The sequence below is a fragment of the Lygodium microphyllum genome, chromosome 13 (assembly GCF_053477565.2).
Source record: "Lygodium microphyllum isolate KBCC chromosome 13, Lygodium_microphyllum_v1.1.10, whole genome shotgun sequence".
Lineage (NCBI taxonomy): Eukaryota > Viridiplantae > Streptophyta > Polypodiopsida > Schizaeales > Lygodiaceae > Lygodium > Lygodium microphyllum.
In genome coordinates, this window is record NC_141147.1 from 8,144,010 (window position 1) to 8,158,117 (window position 14,108).

A 14,108-nucleotide genomic window follows, 5' to 3' on the forward strand; every position below is an offset into this window, starting at 1 on the left:
GCAATTGTATACTTGTCATTGCTTCATATTTGATTGTAAAAGTTGTATATAAGCATATTGACTAATACCAATACTATCTAGTGTCTTTTGCACTAACTCAATCTCCAAAGAATGATCCTTTATAAATGAATCCAAGCATTGTTGCTTTACCCTTTTAAATTTATTCTTCTCCAAAATATATTTTGAAAATACTGAACGAAGAAGATGATAATAAAACTGAGATGCTTTTAAAGAATCTCTTTCACTTATATTCATTTGAAGAAGAGACCTAAACAAAATCAACATAAAAAATCAATACAATTAATTAAACAAACTTTATTTGATGTGTTTCTCCAATGAATGAATCCTTTGTTGATAGCTCTCTAGCTTTTGCAACAACTTGTTATGTTTTGATAAAAGATAGTTCTCCAATTTGAGGACATCCTTTTTTGCAACCAAGTTAAGTGTATAACCTAGAAACCCATTATAGCCATCACTAATGAACCTCATCAATGAAGAGCTATTATAGAAAGGTGGAGTGCTATTTTTGCTAAGATCTTTGGGATATAGCCTGCCATCTAACCAAAGATTAAGTTTTTTCTTTCCTTCAAACTTGAGTATATATTTCGTAGACTTTGTAATAGTAATGGGTTTTGTTCTCTTCCTTATTGGTTCATACTCACTATTCAACTCAATATGAAGATGGTAGAGAGGTATTTTACTAGAGCTACAGAGATCATTGGATGGCTAATCCATAGCTAAGGATGTAAATAGAAGATTGGATTGAAAAACTATGCGAAATAGAAACAAGGAGGAAACTGAAGAAGAAACTAGTAAGGATGGGAAAGAAAGAAGAAAGTGAGAATGAAGGGAAGTAATTAAACGCCAAATAAAATTCAACTTGAATATTAGTTTTCACTTTAATGAGGATGAGTAAGATCTTCATTATGACAATCTTTGTCACCTTTATGGCGGCCTAGATTTCTAGGTTTGATGTGACCACAATAATATTGCAACGATGACTTGTTAACAATTTTTGATATATTTACTTACCAAAATATAAAAGTTTTTAAAAATCTAAAAACTTATTTTATTTCCTAAAATATTTTCTCTCTCTAGGATTGCTTACATTGCATTTTTGAGACCTCAAAAGTCCCCTAATGTAATGAGTGACTAGATAGTGCATGACTCCTGGCAAACCAGGTCAACCAATCACTAAGCAAGTGTCTACTACACATTGCTTATGTAAGATAGTTTTAGTCCACAGATTTGTGACAATAAATTGATGTAGAAATTAGGGTATTTCAACTTACAAGTATGTCAAAAACATCCCCAAATAAGTATCATACCAATCATGGGTAAAAGCATTCCAATCAAGTTGCATTGACTACCCACTAAACATGTAAACATGGTTTAACATTCAATGACTGACCAAAATCTGTAATAACCAGCAACCAACTACAATACCATCAAAAAGATAGTCTAATGCTCAATAGTTTCCAGCCTTTCCAAAGCATACAACCAAGATGCCAAACTCTATTGCATCAATGTCCATATAGGCCATCAATCAACCGTGGACTATTCAAATATTGAGGATAGCTTGTAGAGTATTTCAAATCTATAAATGCACTTTAATACTTGAAATTCAGGCTCCTATTTATGCCCAAATACATGAGGTTGAAGACATACACAATGCCAAGCCAACGAGTGAACCATCTACCCATTGTAGACTAAAAAGAAGCTTGACTTATTAGCAATGATGTTGCCCACACAAGTACAATCTCCCAGTGATATGCTCTAGATTTAATGCTACTAGTTACCTATAGTAACTGAGCACAATCAATGTTGAACACACTCTTGCAATGATCAAAACACTTGCCAAATGCCAAGCCTTAATAGGGCTACTCAACCAGGGTGCTAATGCTACAAATCAAATGTTTGTCATGAAGAAATCAATGCTTCTTATTTTGCTTAGTGTTGATCATTTCTTGTTGCCTAAAATACTAGGCACAGTTTCCAGCATTCATGCAGTCTTCCAGGAGGTGAGTACTTATTGTTTTCCATAGGCTTACTAATGAGCATTCACACAGATATGTAGACTGAAACAAACCTCATTTGCATCAAACAAAAATAGGTTTAATCCTTTTAGCTTCACATTTTTTCAATTGCTCTTCTTCTTTAATCAAATGCTCACTTTAAGGGCTTGAACATATTCAAAATAACCTAGCAACTAAGTCTCAATAGGCTCTTACACTGATAGGACTCATATCTCTCTAATACATACCACTCGAAGTATGCACCATGGCTACCATTACTCTATTGCAGAAGATTTTAAATCTAGCTTCTAGCTTTGTACTCCAACTTCCTCTCTCTACTGAGCTTCTGGACTTCTCAGGCTTCCATTGCTTCATGGGGTCATGGGGTTCATGGCTCTGATACCATGTAGAAAGATGAGAGAGAGATAGGGGCAACAAAGAGTAGACATCTCTTAGTGAGATTCATCAGTATTATTCATCACATGAAAAAACCAAAGTACATCTAACTTAGGTCTAAGTGACTAATGACTAACCACTAACTAACTCTAGTTAAGTTAGCAATCAACTTATTAAAGATACACACATGATAAACATCTACACATACATAGCTGTCATGTCGGTAGGTAGTAGATAGACTGAGCTTGCATATCTCAACACATACATCATAACTGGCCACCAATGGATGGACCAAGGTTTTATATAGCAGTCTTTAAATTGAATCTCATCTCAATCCACATGGGGAGATGAAGAGACAAGATAGCAAAAATGAGCCATGCTAGTGAAGAACATGATTTGATGCTCAAAGTCAATTTCCAAGTCATCCCTAGATGCTGAAAGTATCCAAAACACTTGAAGTTGATGACCCACTGTGGATTACAAGTTTGTGAGGGGCAACATCATTAATTGAAGAATGGAGATGATGATCGATAAAATCACAGGAAAAGAGTCATCCATGAACTCTTTGCAAGAAAAAAAAGAAAGAAATTTGGTGTCATTATGTAGTATGGTTAGAGCAACAAGTAGAAATAGAGTGCACAAGTATAGCAAATATGTTATCTAATTGAATCAATTGATTGGTAAAAGTCCTAGACATCATTCACCATATTGAAGGTTGCAATGTAAGGAATTATAGAGAGATTATAATGTTATGTAACAAACAATTCTTAAACAATGTCCCAAAAAAGAGATGCAATTACAAAGATATCATATGTATTGTGCATGGAAACTTCCAAGGGGGGAGAAGGCATGGGATTAGAAACCGACATAGTCACTCATTGATCTTGTATGATACATTAGGAGGCAAGGCATGAAGTGTGGAAAGGAAATATTATAGTGTGGTCTGCATCATCAGACATAATTAAGTAGTAATGAAATTCTCAACAACTACAACATGGAGCTTGGTGTGATGCGAGGCATGAGTGCTAGAAGTGCCAATGGTTAGGTGCCGGTTTGATTCAACCTGAGCTTGAATTGAGAAGGTCTAACATGGGATTAAATCAGCTCGGGTGATGAGGCTCATGATGCATATTAATGGCAGCCTGACTAATTGCATTTGCCTGCAACATGCTATCCTTATAATGATTCTTAATGTATTATCAGCTGGGGTGATGAGGGCTCACACTGCACATTAATGGTAGCTTGGTTGATCACATTTGTCTACAACATGCTATCCTTGTAACGGTTCCTGATGTATTTGAGTCAAGTTGCACTTGAGGTTGCTGCAGTAGTATGCGTCTCAGTGAGTACTATTTTACGACTTGATGAAGAGAGGTAACCTTGATGAATAGTAGAAGATGCAACAAGTTGATTGTGAATCCCAATAAGAATATGTCATTCTTACCTTCATGGATGAAGGTGTCAGATATTTGTGGGGATGGTGGAGGCACTAGCAACAACAAGAGGTTGGAGGTGCAAAGCTTTGCCTCAGGGTCGTGCATTTGAAGAAGCCCACCAGTCCCATTCAATTCATGGCATAATTGACTGTCCGCACGGGAAGGTGATGGTACTAAAAAGCAAATCGTTTCAAGATGTTTCTTAACAATGAACAAATGGGCCGTGGGAAGCTCACCTCACTTTCCCCTAAAGGCTATTACCTTTATTCTCAATAAGAATATTATGGTTTCATTGGCTTCTATGTGTGTAAACTAGCCCCTTTTCACTTGCAATGGTAGCTATGAGAGTCTATCATGGTGAATGCTTCTAGCCCTCATGTGCACGGGCTATGATAGGTGGTGGGACTCATGAAACCAACGGGAAAGTTGGGAAACTTGAGTTACGAAGGTCCCTACTCTACTTGAAGCGTCGCCAAACCCATCATGCGAAAAGTCCAAAAAGCAGACCTAGTATCTGTGACAGTCTAGCCCTTGGAATCCCCCACAGGGCTCCCCTTTGACCCCTTGGAGGCATCTCACAAGACCGTGACACGTCGTGTCACAACATGCTACCTCAACTCGACACGCACCTGTCATGCACTGAGCACTCACTCCTCAACACGACACGGCACCGCTCACTTCATTCTCCACACACAACTCATCCCCCACAACATCAACACAAGAGGCATAGATGGTCCTAGTTCATTTAAGCTCGCTGGGCCATGGATTAGCACTCCAACAGCTCCCTCACCCCGCATCGTCAAGTTGTGCTTTGGAAGCATGTTTGTAAAAGAGTGGGTATAGATGGGTAGGACACGAGTTAGCATGGGAATACCCAGTTACACTAACGGGGTATATAAGGTGTTGAGAGACCCAATTAGGGCATCAGTTTATCAATAATCAAGTCTCTTTTCTCCTTCCTTCCAACTTTCATGGCTTCCCTCCTCTTTCTCTCTCTTTTCCTATCTTTCTCTCTCTTCTGCTAGTATTTCTCTCTCTTCTTCTCTAATCTTCTTTCCCTTTCTCTCTCCTCTCTACAGTCTCTTCCTTCTCTCCTTCTCTCTCCTAGGTCTCCTTCATTACAGTTGGTATCAGAGCCTTGTCCTTGATCCTTCTTCTTCCTTTAGATTTAGGTTCCTTACAGTTCTTCACAGTTAGAAAATCCTAGTTACACAGTTCCCACAGGTACACAGGGAGTACTTAGACAAGCTGTCAGCCTTCTTGAAGACTATGGCAGCCTTTCTTAGGGAGCTCATTGGAGGTTTGACAGCATCTGGAGGCAGAAGGGTAAGAATGGCAACTCGTTTTTACTTCACAGAGCAATTTTAGAGGTGCCTCTTCCAAGAAGACCCCTTTGGACTTGGGGAAAAAACTAACCGTGACTATCTTTTACAAAAGTGAGTTTTCCCCCTTCTTTCTCTTAGGACCCTCAAGCTGCCATGGAAGCTCCAGCCCAAAATCTTGCAAGATCTCTCTCCCCCTTCTTCCAGGGCTTGCATGGCACCTCCATCCACTTTCTTGAGACCTTGGGCTCACCCTCGAGTACCTTAGTGCCACCCATACCCTGGTGAAGCCCCCAAGACTACCCCCGCAATACCACCAATAGAACGATGGCCCTGGAGTTGCACCATTCCCTGCGCTGTTGCTTCTTTGATAAACTGCGCCTTCAACTCTGGAGTCTCCATGGTGAAGGAAACATTCATCTGTGAGTGCTCTGACTTCTCTATTGGGCACTTGAAGAATCCATTACTCTCATCAATTGTGTCATACAGAAGCTTAGCCTTCTCAATGTTGCGCTTCTCTAATGCCTCTAGGCCTCCCTTGACCATCATAGATATCGATAAATGTTCCGACATGTCCAATCCCAACTTGGTTGTGATTCTCCATGCCGGCATTGGCTTGAAGTATGGCCATGGATAAGTCACCGCAGGTGTGGTGCACAAGGTCTTTGTACCACACGAGCTCATCGTTGTAATCAGCCATATCCTTCTTCATTCGTGCATAGTGTTGGAGCGGCTGCGAGCAGGCCGATAGCATCTTTTGCAACTACAATAGCATCCCTCATCTCAAAAGCTGCCTCCATGTTCTTGCACCTAACACAGAATCATTCTTGCCTGGCTCTTTTAGGATGCACAGTATTGCCAATAATAACGATGATACTGATGATGTTGGTTGTGATGTCCTAAGGTGCACCGGCCTTAGCAAACAAAGCCAGAGCAAGAAGCAAGTTCCAGATTATGTCTTGTCGGTATAGCAGCATACACTAGAAGGACCAATGTTTTTCTGTGCTCACATAGATCAGGCCAAATTTGGACACATCCACAGTCTGCGACAAGAAGGGTGTCACCTGCAGGGGGAGGGAACAAGACGGCGTGATCTTCTGGGATGTTGAGGAGGGATCTAAGGGTGGATTCAACATTTTGGATCACAGACACACGACAGTCACAACAAGGTCTTTTCCATAAGCAAATCCATCCTTAATTTGAGTAAGAAGCTCCTCATTAGTTGGGAGCCTAAGGTCATCCTTAGTTCCACCATTGTCCATAAGAAGGCTCACAAATCCATCCTCAGAGATGTCAATAAGCTGATAATCAACTCGAGTCACTTTAGGGACATCACAGTTGTGAGAGGAAGGCACAATATCTTCCAACTTCTTCTCCATGAAAATGTGTGTTGCTGCTGCAACCACAGAAGGGGAATTGACAAATGAGTCAAAGATCTTCATTTCTTGGAAAAGGAGATAATGTGCTGTATAACCATTCTTGAAGAGCTCTTGCTGCAAATGAGCAATCTGGTACTGCTGCTGTAATATAGAAGGGGAATTGACAAATGAGTCAAAGACCTTCATTCCTAGAAACACAACACTTTGGTGCCCAACTGAAGCTCCAACAATGGCTGTTTCTCTCCTCTTTTGCTGCTTTAAAAAAGGCTTGATGTTTATTGCCACTAGTACTGAAGAAATAGATGCTTTAAAGCTACCACATTTGATGTTATCTTGAGCTTCTTCTCAGCTACTTCTTTGCTATCCAACTATGGTGAACTTCCTGTTGTTCACACTATTTGAATGGTCACCATTGCCGATGTGAAAGTACTACTATTCATCAACAAATTATCCACTGCTGCTCACTCTTCTCATTGTGGTCAAAATGAGCTATAGTTCATCTACTATGGACAACCCCTGCTGGTCATATCATTCTTGACAGATTGCACTTGCTACTTAGCTAAAACAGGCACCTTTGCACATGTATTGGCTGAACATGCACTACTGAAGTTTGTCACTCTTACTGCCTCAAAGAAACCCTACTTCATCTGTATAAAAACTTGTGAGAAATCAGGCGCAATGGCTCCCAGGATCATGCTATGTTTTGCTAATGCAGTGTGTTTTTGATAGCGGATGCAAAAGGAGCAGTAGCTTGCAAATCATTTACCACAGATGTTGGAAGCTAGTTGGATATTTCAGAAAAGTTGAGTGGACTCTCTAATGTCTGTTTCAAATTTGGAAAAACATCTATAAGAGCAATTCTGCCTCCTAGCATACTACTTGAGCTGTTTGGTCCAACTCCTATGAACATTTTGCTGCAAAAGCATGTGCAGCTAGTAAAGTGGCCAATTAGCTGATCCAAACCATGGTTGCTATGGTGTATGCCTTTGTTTTTTTAATTGTGGATTTGATGCAATCAGTGAGTCACTGATTTGTAGAGAAGGGATCAAGAGCTCCATTTCAAATCAAGAAGCTTGGCAATCGGAGCTTCCTAGCTCGAGATATTGCAGTTTTGTGATCGATGGATTGCACCTAGTATGGTAGGTCATAAGGGTAAAGCCAAGGCCCAGGAGGACTTCTAGTGCGAGATCAGAGATTCCCGTGCATCTATGAATGATCCTAGCTCTGCCCAAGAGGATCGTGAAGACATGGTTGAAGAAGGTGCCCTCAAGATGGTGGACTGTTTTGCTATGCTTAACGATGCACTACATGAGACCCATCATGTTGAGTGGCATCGAGAGCTGGAACACTGCCATAGGGAGATGGAAAACCGCCAAGATCAACGTCATACTGAGATGATGGCTAAGATGGACTTGCTCGTAGAGCACATGGGCACCCTCATCTCCACCCTCTCACCCTCCTCGGCTTAGCCCAAGGAGCATGGTCCTCCCTGTGAGACCAATCGCCCTCCCCCCTTGGAGACAGGACGTGGCCAGCAAGGTTTTGGTAGTACCCATGGTTTTTTCCATAGCACCTATGAGTTGGGCGAGCCCTCTATGCGATATGATGAGCCCATCCTCCCCTCACCTGTGATGAACCCTTCCAACCCATCCTTGGGACAACAGCTCCCCTGTAGTGGAAGCTATATGCAAGGGCAAGATGCAAATTTTGGGCAGCATAGTATGCAGGGTGCACATGGGCAACATGCACATGGCAGTTTTGGGCAGCAAGGCCCCAATGTTCAGTTTAGTTCTCATGTATTGCATGGACATCATGGAAATTTTGGGCAGCAAGGCCCTAATGCAGGTGCACATGGGCATCATGGGAATTTTGGGCAGCAAGGCCCTAATAATCAGTTTGGCCCACATATAATGCATGGGCAGCATGGCACCCAGGGACATTTTGGTCAGCAAGGCATGTATGGGCATTCTCACGGACATTATGAGTACCATGACCATTGGCATGGGTTCGATGTGCAAAGGCATGCGCCTACTTATGGTCAGCATGCATATGATGATTGTGAATATTTTGAGCAGCATGCATCTGATGACTATGTATGTTCTTATGAGCTACATTTTGGTCACATACATGGACAACCATCTAGACAGCACTATGTACATGGACAACATCATGCAAATGTATATGAGTATGCACATGGGGAGCGATATCATTATTAGCAATGGAGTGCTCGATATCATCAGCCACTTGATCATTACTATAAGCAACATGCACATCCTTATGAGCCACATGATACTTACTTCTCAAGAACGATGCTATGATGAGAGCATCTCACTACTGCACGCTCATGAGCAGGTGCCCCATTAGCCCAAGGCCCTTAACTTTGAATGCCCAGTAGTAGCCACGCATGTGAAACTCATGGACATGAAATGCCTAGGGATTGATGCAATGAATGCTGTAGTGATTGCAACCTCATCTGCTCCAGTCTGACTTGACCTAGTGGTTCTCAATGAGTTTATGAACAAGTCAATGCATGCTACCGTATGGGTCGGTAAGGATCTTGTGCCACCAACAGTGCTTGAAGATGACACCATGAATTACTTCTATGATACAACAGATGCATTGGATCACAATTATCCTTTTGATCCCAGTGGTAGTATGGTGACCCATGCTTGTATGGATGACCCTTGTGCTCTTGATGCTTATTGTGCAGGTTATCCATTTGATCCCGGGGAACGAAATGGTCTTGGAAAAGCCCTATCTTGATCAGCATTTCACCAGTGCAGTTCTTTCCCTACTTCAAGGATGCAATTTTGACTGAGCAGTAGCTAAATTTGCCCCAGTCTGAAATGCTGACAGATTACAGACAGCACACTATTTCAGAACAGTTTTTACCCTACATTAATGACAGTCAAGGGTCACCTATATGGCTTGAAAGTACGCTTCATGAGCCTTGTTTTGACATGTCACATGCCTCAATCGGAGCTGCCCATAGGATGTTATGACCAGTTTTCTCCCGCAGGCCTGTTCTGGACAGCATGTTGTCCACTGTTTGTCAGCCCCAAATTGTCAAGAATTGGAGGCGAAACTCATATGCTATCAACTTGCACATGTTGTATACATCATATACACATTTGTATGCCCCAATTCCACATGAGATTGTACTTCCCTATTCCTATATTCTCCTTTGTAATGCTGAGCAGAGTAGTACTCTGCAACCCTCCCCTTCTGTTGTGAGCCATAAGCCATCTTTTTGTTTTTGAGGGCAAAACACTTCGGGGTCGGGATGGAATGTAAAAGAGTAAGGATAGACGGGTAGGACACGGGTTAGCATGGGAATACCTAGTTACACTGATGGGGTATATAAGGTGCTGAGAGACCCAATTAGGGCATTAGTTTATCAATAATCAAGTCTCTTTTCTCCTTCCTTCCAGCTTTCATGGCTTCCCTCCTCTTTCTCTCTCTTTTCCTATCTTTCTCTCTCTTCTTCTCTCATCTTCTTCCCCTTTCTCTCTCCTCTCTGGAGTCTCTTCTTTCTCTCATTCTCTCTCCTAGGTCTCCTTCATTACAGTGTTGATAGCGTCAGCCGCGCCAGCTATGAATCGTGATACTTTATGCCTTCGGCTTGTGATGTACAAAGTCTTCCTTCATGAATATGAGCTTTGCCCTCAAGATGGGCCATTTTGTGAACTCGGTGCTATATCGTGTTGAGGTATGCGTGTTGAGCGCGTGTTGAGTTAGGAAACGATGTTGAGACGCAACGCGTTGCGATCTTGCGAGATGCCTCCAAGAGGTTGCAGGCATGCCCCGAAAGGGATCCCAAGGGTCGGACCGTCAAGAGTATCGTGGTGCCCTCAAGGCTAGTGGCCCTCAAGGCTAGTGGAACTCCTCGCGGGAAGATCCTCTACCAGTCTACCTAATCTATTCCGTTTTAAAGACAAGGTCGTCGTGGTGTGATCAATCGCGAGTTGTTTTGCGGCGCGTCACGCGTTGAAGATCTCCGGGAGTAGATAGACGGAGAAACATGGGTGCGACGGTGGTGGTGTACTGGGTGGTGGGGATAGTGGTAGCCGCGGTGGGCAGCTTCATAGCGGTGGATCCGTGGGGGCTCAGTCCCATCGCGGAGTATCCTCATTTCAGGGCGCTGCCTCTGAGGGGGCTGCGTCCTTGGCGGGAGGTACTGACAGTTCATCACGCAGCAGAGAAGAACTGCAAGCAGCAGCGGCGGCGGCTGCTGGCCGACGACGCGAGTATATTCAAAGCGGAAGCAGGGCCATTGGAGGGTCCGGAGAGCCTAGCGTTCGACGCGGAGGGGAGGGGGCCGTACACGGGCGTCGCGGGCGGCAGGGTATTGCGCTGGGCGGGAGATCAGCGGGCCTGGGAGGTGTTCGCAACCATGACGAACGGGTATAATAGCAGTCGTAATAGTATAGTAATCATAATAATAATAATAACAATATCCTGCGACGATATGTTATGCTTTTCTCATTTATTTGTTGGTTTATTTATTATGGCGACAGTTCTTATGCCTGCCAGGCTGCAAACCCGGCCTCCGTGGAGCATGTGTGCGGTCGCCCGTTGGGCCTCCGCTTCATGCGCCGGACCGGGGAGCTCTACATCGCGGACGCCTACTTCGGCCTCACAGTGGTGGGCCCCAACGGTGGGGTCGCCACGCCCTTGGTCAGACAAGCAGAGGGCTCGTCCTTCGCCTTCACTAACGATGTTGCCATCGATGGCGACGATGGCATCGTCTACTTCACAGTCACCAGCGACATCTATCCCCGGAGGTATTACATCATGTACATACAACCCATAATTGCTTGCAACTTATCCATTGATAGCCTGTTGCAGGTGAATAAGTTCCACTCTGTCTCTCTCATATGATCAGGAAGTTTTTGCTTACGGCCTTCGCTGGAGACGACACAGGCCGCCTCCTCAGCTACAACCCCGCCACCGCACAAGTAAAGGTCCTCTCTCGTGGCTTGTACTCACCTAACGGCGTCACTCTCAGCAAGGACGGCTCCTTTCTCGTCCTATCAGAAACCGCTCTTTGCAGGTCTGTCTTGCCTTCACAAAGTCTTCTCATTATCTTTTCCTTGCAGGGGGCCGCACATGGCAGACATATGCTTCCAGCGTAACTTGCCTAACTATTCTGTCTTGGACTGGCTTCAGGATGAAGCGGTTCTGGCTCAAAGGAGAGAAGGCCGGCACCATGGAGACGTTCGCAGAGCTGCCAGGCTTCCCAGATAATGTGAGGGTAAACGCGAAGGGGCAGTTCTGGGTTGCCATTTACTGTCGTCTGTCGCTGCCGACTTGGATGCTGCTAAGAAGCCCCTTTTTGCGCAGAGCCTTGTTGCAGCTGCCCTTGTCCTTCCGCCAGCTCAACTCCATCTTTGTGAGTGCGAAGCCGCACGCCTTGGCCCTGCTTCTGGACGAACAGGGGCAGGTCCTTGAGGTGCTCGAAGATCCAACAGGGAAAACCGTCAGGTTCATAAGTGAGGTGGAGGAGAGGGATGGGCAGCTTTGGATGGGATCAGTTGTCATGCCACATATTATGATCTCTTCCAGGTAGGCTACTTCGATCAATGTCCCTACCAGTAAGATGTTATGTAATTCTCTTCAGCATCACAACATTCTACATTCGCACCGCTACTAATGTGCCCGGATAGACGTGCTAGTAGTAGGGGGGCTTGTCTCTGATCGGTGGATTTGAACGATCGTCTTCTCTGCCATGGCTGATCTTATCCTAGCACATAGGAATCTCGCTGAACGGGTGGTGATTCAATAAAATTAATTACATGAAAAGTTTCACACAAGCAGGCAAAGCCAAATTTCACTTGGATGCATCAAATAATTTGTGATACACAGGTTGCTACAATTAAACATGTGAACTGATCTTCATTTGGTTCGTATATCTTGGTGTGCCAAACATAACAACAGTAGTGCCACCAAAAGGACTTGCTGGCCTTTCTTAAAGGGAGCCTTTAGATTTCTAAACTGAATGAAAGTTGAACAAAATACACCATGTGAAGGCCTAACAAATCATTGATTCAAAAGTTTGAGACCAAGCTAAACTTCAATGAGATAAGTTCCATATGAGGACATGTAAATACCAAATATTTTCGCACGACCTCTACTTTCTTTCCTTTGTATGTGATATTTAGTGATTGCCTCCATAAGGAGAACTGCAACTTGGAATGGCTTCCCACTTTTGTCTCGTGCTATGATTCTCAAATGTTGAAACAGACACTCGTAATGGAAAAGCATCCTAGGTTTGTATTGCTTGTGCAAGAATGGGATATTAGATTTCCCTTTTGCTTCTAATTCGTGAATCTCTTCTTCTTCGGCTCTAGGTGTACTAGTTTGGCATGTAGTGATGAGGCATATCTCCCTAGCCATAGGTTCAATGAGGGTCCTTGTGAACTCCTCAATTGTAGGTCTGTGTCTCTTGAAGATATATTCAAGTTTCTACTACAAAATGCTCATTTCTTCTATTAGTTTAGTATTTTCATAAGCATCTCCTTGATTCACTAGTTCTTAACTATGGTGGATGCACATACTTTCTTGAACATACTTTGTTGCACATACTGGATTCACAAGTTCATCATGTCATCAATTTCTTGAACACACTTCGTTGCACATACTTTGTCTCTTGAGCCATATCTTCGATCATTTTTTAAAGTCATTTTGTGTGACAATATGTCTGTTCTCCTCGTTTGCATGTTTAGGCTTACTTGAACTTACTAGATTTACTTGTTTGTTGTTTAGCTTTAGGAGATGTCAATTGATGATCTTAAATATGCTATCCTCATTCTTGGTTTTCGGGGTGTCTACTATCGTCACAAGGTTAGTAGCAGTTTGGGGTTGCTACAACTCTACATCCATGGTTGTAGGTTTATATGTGCTTTTTGGGTGGTCAGCTTGTAGTAGTAGACAATTGTAGTTTGCCATTATTGTCGATTTGGTAGGCTCTTTGGCATATAGATGACCATTGGTTTTGTAGTCTTTGGCTTGTTGAAGTGGGTGCTTAACTTGTTGATTGGGGAGAATGCTAGTTGTTTTGGTTTAAATAGAGGAGTTGCTTTGGGCTTTGTATCCTTGGGTACTTGTTTTGAAGGTTGTGCAAGAGGCTTCTTTTGTCTTGTCTTGAATAACTAGAGTGTGTAATTATGGTGGTAGTACCCTTGCACATGTAATAGGGTATTTGGCATCCACCTTAGTATGGCAATCTACCTCTTGTAGGCTTTATCATTTTTGGTTACTTTTCCTCTTAGTATGGCAATCTACCTCTTGTAGGCTTTATCATTTCTGGTTACTTTTCCTCTAGATGGTTGTCTTTTGTTGTTCCCACTTGGATGTTCATGATTTGATTGTTTTGGTTTTGTCTCCCTCCCTTCTTAGTAGGGGTTTGACTTAGCTTAGTGGTTTTAGATCCTTTTTTTTTGTGCTTCTTGTAGCTTCGCCACTATCTATTTTGCTCCCGTATACTAGACGAGACTTTGGGTGAAAGTAGCAATGATTCTTGTCTTTAGTAAGATTAAGTGCTCTCTCTTTGTAGTATAC

General features: G+C 43.0%; 1 protein-coding gene across 1 annotated transcript; it reads left to right on the top strand.

Moving 5' to 3' along the window:
- The first annotated feature begins 10,259 nt into the window (after positions 1 to 10,259).
- On the top strand, positions 10,260 to 12,779 carry LOC148026317 (protein STRICTOSIDINE SYNTHASE-LIKE 10-like). Its single transcript, XM_087690429.1, has 4 exons — positions 10,260 to 10,952; positions 11,066 to 11,332; positions 11,434 to 11,601; positions 11,718 to 12,779. Exons 1-4 carry the CDS (start codon positions 10,570 to 10,572, stop codon positions 12,115 to 12,117), a joined length of 1,218 nt encoding a protein of 405 aa, XP_087546555.1. The 5' UTR covers positions 10,260 to 10,569; the 3' UTR covers positions 12,118 to 12,779.
- The last annotated feature ends 1,329 nt before the right edge of the window (positions 12,780 to 14,108 follow it).